Source organism: Rhamphochromis sp. 'chilingali' (genome assembly GCF_963969265.1).
Source record: "Rhamphochromis sp. 'chilingali' genome assembly, chromosome: 15".
NCBI classification, from domain to species: Eukaryota; Metazoa; Chordata; class Actinopteri; order Cichliformes; family Cichlidae; genus Rhamphochromis; species Rhamphochromis sp. 'chilingali'.
In genome coordinates, this window is record NC_137942.1 from 975,891 (window position 1) to 990,024 (window position 14,134).

The 14,134-nt window shown below is 44.6% G+C and overlaps 1 protein-coding gene and 1 long non-coding RNA gene across 3 annotated transcripts; both read left to right on the top strand.

Moving 5' to 3' along the window:
- The first annotated feature begins 1,742 nt into the window (after positions 1–1,742).
- On the top strand, positions 1,743–5,638 carry LOC308412033 (keratin, type I cytoskeletal 13-like). The gene is made up of 8 exons (XM_080906104.1): positions 1,743–2,220; positions 3,374–3,456; positions 4,063–4,219; positions 4,392–4,553; positions 4,633–4,758; positions 5,061–5,135; positions 5,220–5,368; positions 5,453–5,638. Exons 1-8 carry the CDS (start codon positions 1,807–1,809, stop codon positions 5,571–5,573), a joined length of 1,287 nt encoding a protein of 428 aa, XP_080762230.1. The 5' UTR covers positions 1,743–1,806; the 3' UTR covers positions 5,574–5,638.
- A 247-nt stretch (positions 5,639–5,885) lies between these two features.
- On the top strand, positions 5,886–14,134 carry LOC308412038. Of its 2 annotated transcripts, XR_013974521.1 has the most exons (7): positions 5,886–9,991; positions 10,479–10,574; positions 10,671–10,764; positions 10,855–10,966; positions 11,059–11,212; positions 11,330–11,457; positions 11,571–14,134. It is a non-coding gene; the product is annotated as an uncharacterized lncRNA (long non-coding RNA). The 2 variants fall into 2 exon arrangements; XR_013974520.1 differs by having other exon boundaries at positions 5,886–10,574.

Here is a 14,134-nt window from a genome sequence, read left to right on the forward strand (position 1 = left end):
GCCCTGGCGATGAAAGATGGGACACTGCGAGCTGGGCGTGGGGTTTCACAAAGGAATGGGGAGGGGTGGTCATAAACACAGCGACAGTCAGAGTAATGAGCACGTTCAAAGGGCAGGAGATTAAAGTGTTCCAGCTCAGGATGTTTCCAAAGAAAAGTGATGACATTCAGCTGGCAAACACAGGCGATTGTTTGAGAGCAGAGAAAGTCTCCTCTGAGGAAGAGAGACGCTTTTTGTTCTTGTCCCGTTTGGTTCTTTAGCACACCTGGGTGCACACAGGTGTCACACAGGTGTCGAGGGTCACCCAGCACCCACGGAGCAGAAGCCAGAGTGAGCCAAGCTGCAGGCCCATACCTTCCTCCTCCCGCTCATGTAGTGTTGCTGCGTGTTGTTTGTGCAAGAGACAATCTTCTTATAACGGCCTGAAAACAGAGGGTTACATGAAGGATACTCACAGAGCAGCTTTAAATAAAGTAAAACATGTTGTTTTGGCTTTAATTAGAAATTATTGGTGCGTTTCTCTGAGTGAACGGCGTTCCTGAACGCTCACGTGTGTGTTTGCTCTCCTTTTACTCCCACGGCAGCGACCCTCGACCTGCTCGGACTCCACAGGTGTGTTCGCACCTGATAACCTCAGATCATTTCTCACAGAGCTCATCGACATGTCGGCCGTGTTTGGATTTCTCAATCCTCAACTGCCTCATGAAACAGTCAGCGATCAGCTCACTGCAAAACGTACCTGCGTTCATATCCCGAGTTCTCAGTACACAGCTCTCTGTGAGAGTACTCTGATTACTGCTGCTGAGGAAAGATAGAAAATAAAAAATATGATAACACATACAGAGGTGATGTCAGAGTCTGCAGGAGCGACTTGGAGAAGGTCCCGGGTGGATTTGGACTAACCTTTCCTAAATCCCTGCATAGATTTGATGTGACTGAATAAAGGATGTTAGGGTGTGTTCAGATTAAGAGCTTTAACCTTTAAAGGTTAAACGCGTGTTCGTTCTGACACCTTCAGAGGCTCGCATGATGAAAGTGGGACAATCTGTCCTGCAGGCAGCTCCTGAAGTATCCTGGAGAGGATACAGCTGGTTCAGTGTTTTGGTTCCTGAACACGAGGTTGGGCTCACAGGCGGAGCTGCTTTCAGGTCCAGAGACGCTCTCCCCGACCTCCAGCTCGAGGATCTGGAGATTCTTCGCTGCCTCTGTGACCTCAGCCCACCGAGCCATGTTTAGAGCAAACTGTCACATTTTACAGCTTTCATTAAAAACATCCGAGCTCTGAACAGTTCCCTGGTTATCTGATGAATATCTGATGATCTGCACTGATTGTAACTTTGTAGATTCATGTTTTTGTTTGTGTTAAGCTGCTTCACTGTCATCGCTCCTCTGCAGGGTGCCTCCTTGGTCTAGCTTTGGCCCGTGTGTGCAGCAGGGAGCCTGATCGCAGCCTGCTGTTGCTGTCGGGCTGTTCCTCGAGCTGTTACCACCCCCTCCACACCCGTCATTCCTCAGGAGTCGCTGATGTTTACTGAGGCTTTGGCTGAAGCGTCGTCTGCTCATTAATCTCCCTCCTTTCAGGATGCAAAGGTCGTGCCAAGCCTGCAGGTGAAGCAGGGTTGATAAAAGCATCAGTGTGTTACAGGTTACATTTTTCCGTGACCCCCCCCCCATGCCTCGCCCAGCCTCACCTTCTGTTTGAGTGACAGCTCTTAGGCTGCAGGAGTTATAAAAAGGAGGAGAGCTCTGCAGCTCCTCACTCTGCTCTCTGTCGTCTTCAGCTACAGCAGGAACGCAGCATCGACCATGGCCTCCTTCACCCGCTCATACTCCCACTCCGTCAGGTCCTCCATGGGCAGCAGCGGCTCCATGAGGGCCAGCAGCGTGTACGGTGGAGCTGGAGGCTCCGAAGTCCGCATCTCCTCCTCCTCTGTGGGTGGAGGGCTCAATAGCAGCCTCGGCGGAGGACTCGGCGGAGGCTACTTGTCCTCCGTCAGCTACAACGGTTCTGGCATGGACGACAGCCTGATCGGCAACGAGAAGTTCACCATGCAGAACCTGAACGACCGTCTGGCCTCCTACCTGGAGAAGGTGCGCAAGCTGGAGAAGGCCAACACCGAGCTGGAGCTGAAGATCAGGCAGTTTGTGGAGAACAAGGTCGGCCCCTCCACCCGGGACTACACCACCTTCTTCGTCACCATCAGTGACATCACTGCAAAGGTAAAGCTTCCTCACCCTCCCTCTGACAGCTGGTCCCACAGGTGCTCTCACCTGCGCTGCGTTTTTAACCCTCTGTTTATTTCATGTTTACGTTATTTTGAATGATGATGTCACTGCGAGCTTCGTCCTGTTCCTTTGAACGTCGTTCATCATGATCTGCAGGATCTGTTCCTCTGCAGAACTTCTACAGAGTTTCTACACTCTCTCCAAGCTGTGACACAGAGCGCCCTCTACAGGCCATATCCAGGCTTTACTTCTCACTCATCTTCAGTTTGTTTCTCACAGAAACTCTTTGTTAATGTTTTTCCTCCGGACTCGCTGAGCGGTCCTTGGTCTTTAGATCTTTAACTTTCTGCTAACCTGTCCTTCAATGAAGTCATCATCCCCACAGTCACATCTTTTTAAATCTGAGGATTACGCTCGCAGGACGCTGCTTTTAGTTCATGAAGGGACAACAAAAGGCTTCATTCAGCAGCGCTGCACCTCACCCCGCATCCGAACAAAACCCAGAAAGAGCTGCAGACAAAGGTAGCAAATCTCCCGTTTAACTGGAGCAGTGCCTTCAGAAATCAGAGGACTGAAGGATGTCTGATCTAAAATTAGAAAAGAGAACATAAACCTACACGCTGTAGCTCAGTTAATACAAATTAAATGTAAAATAATGCATTTATACAACTGTCAAATCTAATCACGCAGGAAGTCTCCAACTGGGTGAACCAGCACACAGTCTGAGGAGGTTTTACTTTTCTGATCTGAACCTCAGTCATCTCTGACAATCTGGGTTTTCCTCACAAAGATGAATAAAGTCTGTTTTAATTAGAATAAATTTTTGGTTAATTAAAAGTTCTGAAATATCTGGAAAATGAAAAGTGAATAAAAATGGAAAATGGGAAAGTATCACTGCTCTGTCTGATTGGTTAGAACTGGCAGGGGGCGTGGCAGTAATCAGTAATCCTGTGGCCCCGCCCCCTGCTGACTTTCACTGGCAGCCAAGTATTTATCTTGATTAAGAAACATGACCTTGTGTTTCCTGTAGTACAAACACTCTTCAAACTAAAAGACCTGCACTGCATCGGTAATTACAAAATAAAAGCACCTTAATGTGGATCAATAAAGTTTCATCTTCATCCATTACGATGTTTTTTGTCTCCAGATTCAGGAAGCCACCAAGAAAAACGGAGCCATTCACCTGAGCATCGACAATGCCCGGCTGGCTGCTGACGACTTCAGGACAAAGTGAGTCTGCAGGAACCCGCAGAGCGGGTTGCAGTTCCTCTGACGCCCAGCAGAGGCTGCTGCAGCCATCAGTCCACATGTCTGAGATCACGTGCTACTTAATGTTAGCACATAACTTCGCATTATGTTATTCCTCCCCACTGTCGCCACGTGGTGCTAATATGAGATGTTTTGGGTTCTCGAGACAAAATGAGGCTTCAGGTGGAGACATCGACGGAGCATCGGTGACGTTCTGATAGAGTTGCCAACTGGGAAATTCCGTATAATCAGCAAATCTGGTTCATTCTATCTGCGATGTCACACACAGTGCATATTTACACTCTGTTGTGTCCCTTATTTGATGGTTAAAAAATTGGCAGCCCTAGCTTCAGATGATGCTTGGAGTCTCCATCAGCAGCAGCAGATCAGAGCGGCGTGTCATGGTGAACATTTGAAATAAAGCATGCACAGGAGCAGGATCTCCTCTGATATGAGTGTCATTGTTAATACTCCTGTTACTGCAGGGGAAAAGGTCCAATGATATTAGGAAGTTTGAACAGCAGGTGGCGCCACAGCAGCTCAGATTGAATCACTGAGCCTCACCTGTGATCCATCCTCCTCATGCAGGTATGAGAATGAGCTGGCCATGCGTCAGTCGGCGGAGGCTGACATCAGCGGGCTCAAGAAAGTCCTGGATGACCTGACGCTGGCTAAGAGCGACCTGGAGATGCAGATCGAGGGCCTGAAGGAGGAGCTAATCTTCCTGAAGAAGAACCACGAGGAGGTGAGTGTGAGAGTCAAATCAGTGTTGTTGCCTGTGGAGTGTGGAGTCAGCTGCTTAAACACAGATTTTGTTCTTTTACTGTAAGAAAACTTGTTTTTAGCTGAACATGAGTGTGTGTGTGTGTGTGTGTGTGTGTGTGTGTGTGTGTGTGTGTGTGTGTGTGTGTGTGTAGGAGCTGCTCGCCATGCGGAATCAGATGAGCGGTCAGGTGCATGTGGAGGTGGACGCCGGTCCACAGCAGGACCTCACAAAGGTCATGGCTGAGATCAGAGAGCACTACGAGGCCGTCACCGCCAAAAACCAGAGAGAGCTCGAGTCCTGGTTCCAGACCAAGGTACCTACCACCATGACATCACTTCCTGTGACCGCAGACGTCTCCTGTGTATTAACCTGTGTGCGTGTTTCCTGCGCAGACTGAGACTCTGAACAAAGAGGTCATCACTCAAACCACCTCGCTGCAGACGTCCAGGTCAGAGGTCACGGAGGTGAAGCGCACGCTGCAGTCTCTGGAGATCGAGCTGCAGTCCATGTTGGGCATGGTGAGTGTCACATGACCTCCATTCTGCAGCTGGAGGAGCTTCAGGTTGTTCACTGTAAAAGAGAGAGGGGCGAGCTGTGAACAGAGGCGGGCGATAAACGTCCGATGAACTTCAGGCTGTTTCTAATCTTCTGTCTGAACACTGACGGGTCACATGAGCCGAGGTTTGAAAGCAGAGAGGAAGATCAATAAAAACTAGGTTTTAGGATAGGAACGGCTGAGATGAGTCAAATCTGAATAAGGGTCTGACTGCAGGTGTAGCTTTTGATCAGCTGACCTCACAAACGCTGCGTTCCTCTGCAGAAAGCGTCGCTGGAGGCCTCTCTGGCTGAGACGCAGAACCGCTACTCCATGCAGCTCTCCAGGTACCAGATGCAGGTGAGCCGCTGTTCATCCTGAGCTTGCGGGTTGTACCTGAGCATGCTGCTCTTCGGTCTCACCTGTGACTCTGTTGTCCTGCAGGTGATGTCGCTGGAGGAGCAGCTGACGCAGCTGAGGTCCGACCTGGAGCGGCAGGGGCAGGAGTACCGCATGCTGCTGGACATCAAGACCCGGCTGGAGATGGAGATCGCTGAGTACAGGAGGCTGCTGGACGGAGAAGCCACCAGCAGGTGAGACTCGCGCTTCGATGAGTGAAGCTGAAGCTAATGGGCGATGCAGACGCTAACCTGTGCGCTGTTCTGATTGGTCTGCAGTGTCACCACCAAGTCCTCGAGCACCACGACCAAGCGGGTGGTGATGGTGGTCGAGGAGGTTGTTGACGGGAAGGTGGTGTCCTCCTCTTCCTCCACGTCCTCCTCTGTCCTAACCAGCTGAGCCGCTGCAGCCAATCAGCGTCTCCTCTCAGAGTGCTGACAATAAACCGAGAGTCTACATAAAAACTCAGAGTGTGTCTTTATTTCAGCGCCAGCACAGCAGACCTCCACCTCTTTAAGCTCAGAGAAGAAGAGCGCTCAGGTTTCCTCCAATCAGGGAGTCAGAAGCATCAGAGTAACCTGCAGCGTACCTGCAGTGCATTCTGGGTAAAGTGTGGGACAACTGAATATGTTTTTCCTTCTGGGTCAAATACATTTTTTAATAAGGTCATTTTTTTATATGTAAAGCATTCAGGGTACAAAGTGGCTGAAAAACCTGAACAGTCATGTTGGCGTCACTGTTCTCGCCCTTCATTCGAACTTTATTTAAACCCCTCGGAGGGTTTTGGCAGCAGCTGCAGCGACTCTGCAGGCTGCTTCATGCCCCGCACCGCTGCAGCCTCGGTTTCCTCCCATCATGCCTCAGGGCGTCATTGCTCAGGTTGAGTTTAGTGGCTCTTATATAAATCAGAGCGTCAGGCAGCAAAAATATGATTGCATAAAAAATGCACAAATCAAACATCATTAGTTTGACCTGTTTTTATGCTTTTTTAATAAGTTTTTGCATTTGTTAGCGAAGTCCCAGCACAGCTGTACCTGCCACCGTCACGAGGATTAATAAAGACCAACGCTGGCTCGATGTCCACACTTTGTTAAGCAAAGTGCTTTATGGCTGTAGCTCAGGCGGTAGTGCAGGCCATCTACTGATCGGAAGGTTGGTGGTTCAATTCCTGGCTTCCATTAGACTGCATGCCAAATGTCCTTAGGCAAGATGCTAACCCCAAATTACTCTCCATACTCTGATGCATCCATCGGAGTATGAGTGTGTGTTAGTTAGAAAGCACTCAGAAAATGTGCTGGAGTGAATGGCTGAATGCACAAGTTCTGCAAAGTGCTTTGAGTGCTCAGAAGAGTAGAAAAGCGCTACATCAGTGCATTTACCATAGGAAGTCATCATTTTTAAACATTTAATCAGACACTCGATTTAAAAGCCGTGAGAGGTGAACGATGAGCAGGTTTGCACTGTGTCGTCATGTTTTTGTGTTTCAACACAAGTTTTTCATAAATAAGTAAAAGTAGAAACACAAAATCTCCTGAACACAGTCGTCACGTTGTGACTCGTTTACAGTACTTATGAGGACCCGGCCTGTCCTGATAACCAGGACTTAAAACCCCAAAACAACTTCAACCTAACACTAGTTCTAAACATGAGCCTGAATCCAAATATTCGCCCTCACACGGCTCTGGAAAAACGACGGGTCTTTATTTTGGAGAAGTTCATTTCCCGGTTCTTCCCCTCCACTGTCCCGTTGTGTGTGTCACTATTTAGAAGACGCTACACAAACAAAGGTGTTCTCACCCAATTTCCATGAAACTCGCACTTTATCAAAACGTGTCCTGACAACAACAGCGTGAGGAATCAGGAACCACCTCAGTGTCCAGGAAGTCTTATCCTGAAAATATGATAGAAATAGAAAAGTACCTTCAGCGACGACCTCTACATTTAACAAATGTTGTAACTTTATGTGATCATCACAAAGTGTCCAACACATCGAGACTTTCTTAAAGTCTTTCCCAACCGTGTTCCTGCTTTGGCTGGTTTCTCCCACATAAAAGCTCGACTTTAACATAAATACGGTGACTTGAACACTGGTTTCAGTCACCCTCTGGCTCTGTGTGTGATTTTACTGCTTTCGCCGTTCTCACTGCATTTTAAAATGTTCCTCAAAGTCTTGGCTGTGAACTCGGTTCCCATAAAGGAGGATGTGAAAGAGCCCAACACAGAGTGACGCTGAGGTTTAATGGGCAGGTTCAAACATCTATCCAAGTCAACACACGTCAATAAAACTGCTCTAAAAATAGCGATAAACCGAGCGCCTGCTGTAGCTGCTGCTTGGCACTGAACACGTTTGCATCTCTAATCTGATGCTTGTGAACTCATAATGACAGTTTATGGGAGTCGGCCTGCAGCAGTGTGCTGACCTGTGCAGCACCAACACGACTTCAACACAGCGTGACAGTTACAGTGTCATTACCACTCCCACGCCGCAGGCCTGAATTTAAATGACTGCGAGCTCAATATAAACCTGCCTCCTGCCTCGGTGCAGCCGAGCGTGTTGCTAATTAGATCCAAATTAGCTGTGAGATGTTTCACAACTGTTCTTTCCTGTTGACTCGGTGAAAACTTGGCATCATATTCAAATCTCATCAGGACAAAAACATCTTTAATGACGTTTCTATTTCCAAATCAACACTTTCATTGTTTTGCAAACATTTAAAGTAGAGGGAGCATTTTTGATTGGTTGGCCATTTTTATTTTATGAAAGAAGTCAAACTCTTCAACGATGCCAACGTCAGGTTTTTGTTTTAAAGAAACTGTTGGACTAAATTTGATCTTTGTCACGTTTTCAGTGGGAGAAACGTTTCATCATCACCAGGTGACGTCTTCAGTCTCAGCTGACTGCAGGTTTCAATCTTATAAACAGGACATTTGCATAATGACTGGAACCAGCCCAGTGAGGAACAATGGGCTGGGAGGTCAGCTCCTTAATCTTAATTATGCAAATTCTCATGATCATTGATCAACAACCACTGATCAATGTCCATGAGTCCCATTCACAGAGAGTTGGGGAATGGCTGCAATCACAGCATGTAAGATGGTGAGAGATGATTGAGCATGCATCAGGAGGTTTTAGTTTTGGCTCATGTGATTAGGTAGAGGATCAATAGAGGGTCCACGGCCCTCTTGGGGACACTCCCATAGGGCTTAAACTTTCCAGGGAAAGTTGAGTTTCATGTTCTCTACACCTGTTCCTCTCACTGTGGTTAATCTCATTGTTGGAGCTGATTATACAGAATCACCGGAGAATAACCTGAAGGCAGCAACGATAAACACCGATAGGTGGGAGAGCTAGGGTTGCCTGCTACCACAAACTGCCCTTGAGCAAGGAACTGAACTGAGGCCAAACGGTGGTTTTGCCACTCTAAAGGTCGTCTACCTTTTTAATGCACACGTCGAGCCTGCAGCTGAACATGATCTTGAAGTGGCAGCTGGTCATCTGGTAATATGTTAAAACCTTAAAATGAGGCGAGCCAGTTAAGCTACATGAGACATTTCAAATTAAAATCACCTGAACTGATGGGAGTCGACTTGGACACTGATGCTCTTGTTCTGAAACAGCATCGTGTTGTCACCGAGCTGTGGACATGACCCGGGACCCGTCTCTGACCTGAACTCATTGTTGGAGCTGTTGGTTTGGTTCATCCTGAGACTGGTCTGTCTGTACATCTTTGTACTGTGTTTTACCAGGAAAGGTTGTGAGTCTGTTGGCTTCGTTCCCCCAGCAGACTGAACATGCTGCCGTGTTCAAAGAAGTGTGACAATTTCTTTTAAATTAAATTCAAATTAAACCTGAGTCGACATTTTGAAGTGGAAGATTACAAAACGAGACCTGGAGATTTGACTTTCAGCAGTAATAGTTCATAAATGGGCTCACACATGCCTGCAGGTTTGCATATACAGAAATATGAGCCTGTAAATCAGCCGTGGTGTTTTCAGCTGCAGGGCTCGGGCTGGTACATGTGGTAGCAGATCTTCAACTGCCAGCCACATCCACTTCTTGTCATTCCAAAGATCAGACCTCATTTTGCTGTCGGCCACTTTGAGCGAGTAATGGTTGCAGTCGAAGCGTTCCCCAGACTGACGCCTGAACACGAGCACCGTACATGGATCACACAGTGCAGCGATTCAGAGAGAAACATTATAAAAGAAAAAATAAAATCAAATATAAACAGACAACAAAGTGATCAGCGATGCGGTTAAAGTGCCGTACCAAGCTCTGACGGGAAAGTGACTCGCTGTGTTGTCCAGCCACTTGATAAAATTCTTGGGTTTTGATCTCGGAGGTTTATTTGAAATGTGCTGGTTGTGTCTTTGTGGAGATTCAACCTGTTGACAAAGCTACAGAGTTTCTGGTCGACCTTTGTGTGGGCACTCGATTCAGGACACGGTGGTTCTGTTTTGGTGACTTATTGTGTTTGATTTGGGAATATTGGAGCTTAACGGTCCTTTGGACACGACTGGCCAATCACGACTCAGTTATTTTGTTATGTACACAGTAAAAAATGGAGTGTCAATATTTCAGAGTAAACCTATTTTAACCTAGATAGAGTATTTACAACTTTATGAGGAGTAAACCAGCTCTAACATCAGAGTTAAAAGTCAGTGTAAAGTTTGTTAGTCACGCAGTGAAGACTTCACACAGTGTTGATTATTACCAGTCCGCAGGCGTGTGCGGCCTCAGAGCCCTAATGCGCAGGGAATTTTCTCCGAAGAACTGCCACAGTTAACGTTCCCATACTGGTCACATTGTTTAAAAGGTATTTTTAAACTAAGTAGCTCTTTATAGTTTCACTGATGTCGAGCGAGGACATGTTAGCAGCATTTACCCATAGGTTTAATGGCATTCCAGTAGCTACATGCTAGCAGTTGCTAAAAGTTAAGATGTTCGTTATCTTCTCACTGCGTTAATATGAACCTAAAACATTTTAACTATGTATTTCTGCTGTCTAAATAATACCATTGTCACATGTCAAATCGCACAGTTTGAACAACTAAATTACCGTTTATCAGTAAGCTAATAATCGCTAATTAGCTTACATAAGCGAACATACTTTCAGAAAAAGTGGGTAACATTACCATAAAGTTAACTTTACTGGTTTATATTATTTTAAGCAAATGCCAAAGGCATACACTACTTTAGAGTTTTGCTCATTATTTAGTAAGAAATATGTATTTTGTGTAAATTAACTGATAGCAATGTTAATGACATGTTAAGTAATATTAAGTAATGTTCCTATTTTATAGAAAGGTTTAAGAGTATGCAAAAACCAAATCTCTGAGAGATGCAACCAGAAGACGGATGAGAAACATACTTGAGGCTGAGATGACAGAATGACATGGGTAAGAATCAAAAATGTAAGATATAAAGAAACATTTTAAACATTGTATTATTTTTAATTGTGATATTTAATGTCAATTATTGAATTTCTACATTAGGACATCTCCCCCTAAAAACGTAAGAGTGATGTATGCGCAGGGCATTGTTGCTCTGTCTCCATATCTGGAAGACCCATATTCACAACATGGATATGTAAGTAAAGGGAACTTTTCAACATGAAATACATAATTGCCCTCAGAAATGTTGATAACATAGTCCTTCTTCGTTTATTTAATTACATAGAAACATTACTACGATCCAGAGAGCAGTTCAGGATACATTGCATGGCGGTTGAAGACCATTCAAAGAAAAGCTGTGGAGGAAAGAAGCGTCTCAGTTTGCAAATCTCCCAAAAGTAAGTTCACTTATCATTTAAATGATACCGATGTAATTTGTAGGCAGGATTCAATCATACACCTCTCTATGTTCTGTATTTTTGCATTACAGATAGAACAAGATTTCCGACTCCTGTTTTGTGAGGTCACTGGGAGCAAATTCTTGGAGAGGTGGCTCACCAATCTCAAAGCAAAGGTTGTAAAGAAAAGTCATGGACTTGTCCCGACCTCAGAGCTCTTGGAGTTAATGTGCAATGCTGAGTCAGGTACTGAAGTTGAGAATGCTATGATTGTGACTGTTTTTATTTGCCATTGTTGGTTATATAGGTAATTCTGTCAATTCAATGTATTTTTGGAATAATTCTTTGTTTATTCGTCTGTAGGCTGGGACAGTGACTTGTCTACTATCTTGCTGCTGCTACATCTGCTACCACCATCTGCACAAGGGCGAAAGAGACCAGGAAAGATGTCTGCATCTCAAGCTGTCAATAACCTCATCAAATTCCCAAAGGTATGTTGTTTAAAATATACTTTCCATCACCTCTATTTTCATGGACAGTGAGTTGAGCTAATCTACTGTCAGAGGATAGTCACTTAATACTGTTGTTTAATGTGTTGTTGTAGGCTGGAACCAGTGTACAGCAGCATCTAGACAACATCACCCAAAGCAGTCAGCCCTACCATCTTACTCAGGGATCCACAAGAAGCAAACAAGACAACAGCGGGTCTGCTGGGGTTTCTGCAAACCCTGAATTATACTCAGTGGAGCCTGAAACACATTACTGTGACACGTCAGAAAACGAAGCACAGGTTAGCGTTCTGACCTGAGGACGGATTTACAGTGGTCACCTCTGGGTTGGTCTTTGCATGTGTTGTGAGAGCTCTTTGTCTCGATGTGCTTCATTTCGAGGTTTTAATTTCGTCTCGCTCATCATGATTTGGACTTGCTGTAAAAATTCGGGATGTTTCAGATGTTGATTAATCTGAAAGTCAATCGCAGACTTGTTGACAATAAACTGGAAAAGAGTCCTGATAGTTTTGTTTGGGGTTTTTTAACATTTATTTATTGGTTTTAACCGGTTTTACATGATACACCGTGAACATACAACAAAAACAACATAGTAACAGAAACAAAAACAAAGCAAACCATAACAGAAGGGAAGGGCAGATATAGGACTGTTCGATATAACGATATATATCTGATGACGATATAAAAACGTCTGTCGTTTCATTTCACGCTATCGTTTGTTTCGTGGTGTCGCAAAATAAACTGTTTACGGGAATTTTTTTTCATGGTTCTGATGTCACTGTAGAGGCTGTATTAATAAACTTCTCTTCCTCTTATATTTAATATAACCACACTACAGACGGACAAGCGCCTGTTTTTATGCGTTGTCGTTAGCAACAACGACGGTAACAGCATCGCGTGTCCGCTTGTTTATGTTCCACATAAACTTTTCACAATAAAGCTCAAGATCCGGTTGAGACTTTTCAAAATAAACTGAATCACGTGAAAGAGCAGATTATTTACGGATGAGAAGTAAAAAAAAAAAAAAAAGACGCCAGGTGCTAAAAAAAAACAAACCTTAGACTCAAACGTTAGAACAGGCTTTTCCCCGCAGCACGCCGTGTAATAAATACTCACAAAGAAAACGGCGTTTCATGCATCGGTTAAAACACTCGACTCCAGCTACATGATGCGCAGCTGGAAACACTTCAAGCAAGTCGAGCTGCTCGAGATTCACAGAATTTACAGAAAATGTTACATTTTTGTGATTTATATGGTTATTGGACGATAGATGTCTGATATCGGGATATGAGATTCTGGTCATATCGCACAGCCCTAGACAGATATACAAATCAAGTTAGCACTTCAGGCCGTTAAGGCCACAGTGTGCACGTTGCAGTTCTCCAAAACATTGTAGAATTTTGATCATAAAGCCCCAAACTTGTACAGTTTATTTCTTAATGCATAAGTTATTTTCTCCATAGATAGTATAGATGTCAGTCCATTAAGCCGCTGAGATAGTCCACATATTTTTTGATTTTTCCAGCACATAGCAATACAGCGCTTGGCTTCCAAAAGTCCAGTCGTTAACAGAGCTCTATTGTTTGCAGCAGGTACAAAATTATTCGGGTATATATTTAAAATACATATTTTAGGATGAAGTGGAATCACATCGCTAATAATTTGACTCAACAGATTTATTACCTTTTCCCAAAAGATTTTCACACGTGGACGCTCCCATATACAGTGAAATAAAGTGCCTGTCCACTCCACACTTAATACAGGAGTCTGGGATGTTTCAGTTAAAATGATGCATTTTTGACGGAGTCTTGTTAACCATTTATATTGAAGTAGTTTAGATTGCACATTAATTGTCTGACTCTGGGCCAAGGAGCATGATTTATAGCACTCATCATCAGATATGTCCATTTGCAAATCTTTCCTCCAAGCCTCTAAAATAGACTGTGTTGATTCTTTGGAATTTTCCATAAATAATTTATACAATGCAGAAACTCGGTATTGTAGCGGCAGCCTTCGGTCCTTCTTTGCCGCTTCTGCAGAACGTAAAGTTTCTGACTCGTGCTCTTGTTCAGTCGCTTGGATGCCTTCCGGTAGCAAAAAAAGGAGGCGAAGGAGAAAAGGGGCAAAACATTTATTTTCCAAACAAATCGAAAGGTACAAAACAAATGCCTCTGGTGGGCGCTCCGTTTATATTTCCTTTATGTTACAACCAAAAAATAACATTAAAACGGCGACGGTCAGAACGGCGACGGTCAGAAAACTGTTGCTCCACGTCCTGCTTGCTTACCTAACCTTTTTTACCCACACCCCTCCGCATGCGGGCCAAATACACACCCCTTTACGACATCTACCAACACTTTACAACAACAACAGACTAATAAAGCAGGATTAATTTATGGAGCACAGCATATTACATTATAACATAAAATGATCAAGATTATAATGGAAACTTAAAGATCATGACAAATACTTAAATATGGCATGATGTAACTGAGTGAAATTATTGGCCTGGACTTGGCTCCAACACTCGGCCTCTCCCATTTAGATGCTTTATAACTGTGTTCTCTAGAGAGGAGGAGGTGGGGATTTCTAAACTGTTACCTTGTGTGGTTAAGATAAAATTTCTTAATTGAAGAAATTTAAAAAAGGTTTGACAGGA

Excerpts from the sequence above, each read along its gene's own strand:
- LOC308412033 (XM_080906104.1), top strand. The coding sequence starts at position 1,807 with ATGGCCTCCTTCACCCGCTCATACTCCCACTCCGTCAGGTCCTCCATG. Across the intron at positions 5,136-5,219 it reads TCTCCAGGTACCAGATGCAG|GTGATGTCGCTGGAGGAGCA; the intron begins GTGAGCCGCTGT and ends GTTGTCCTGCAG. Across the intron at positions 5,369-5,452 it reads GACGGAGAAGCCACCAGCAG|TGTCACCACCAAGTCCTCGA; the intron begins GTGAGACTCGCG and ends ATTGGTCTGCAG.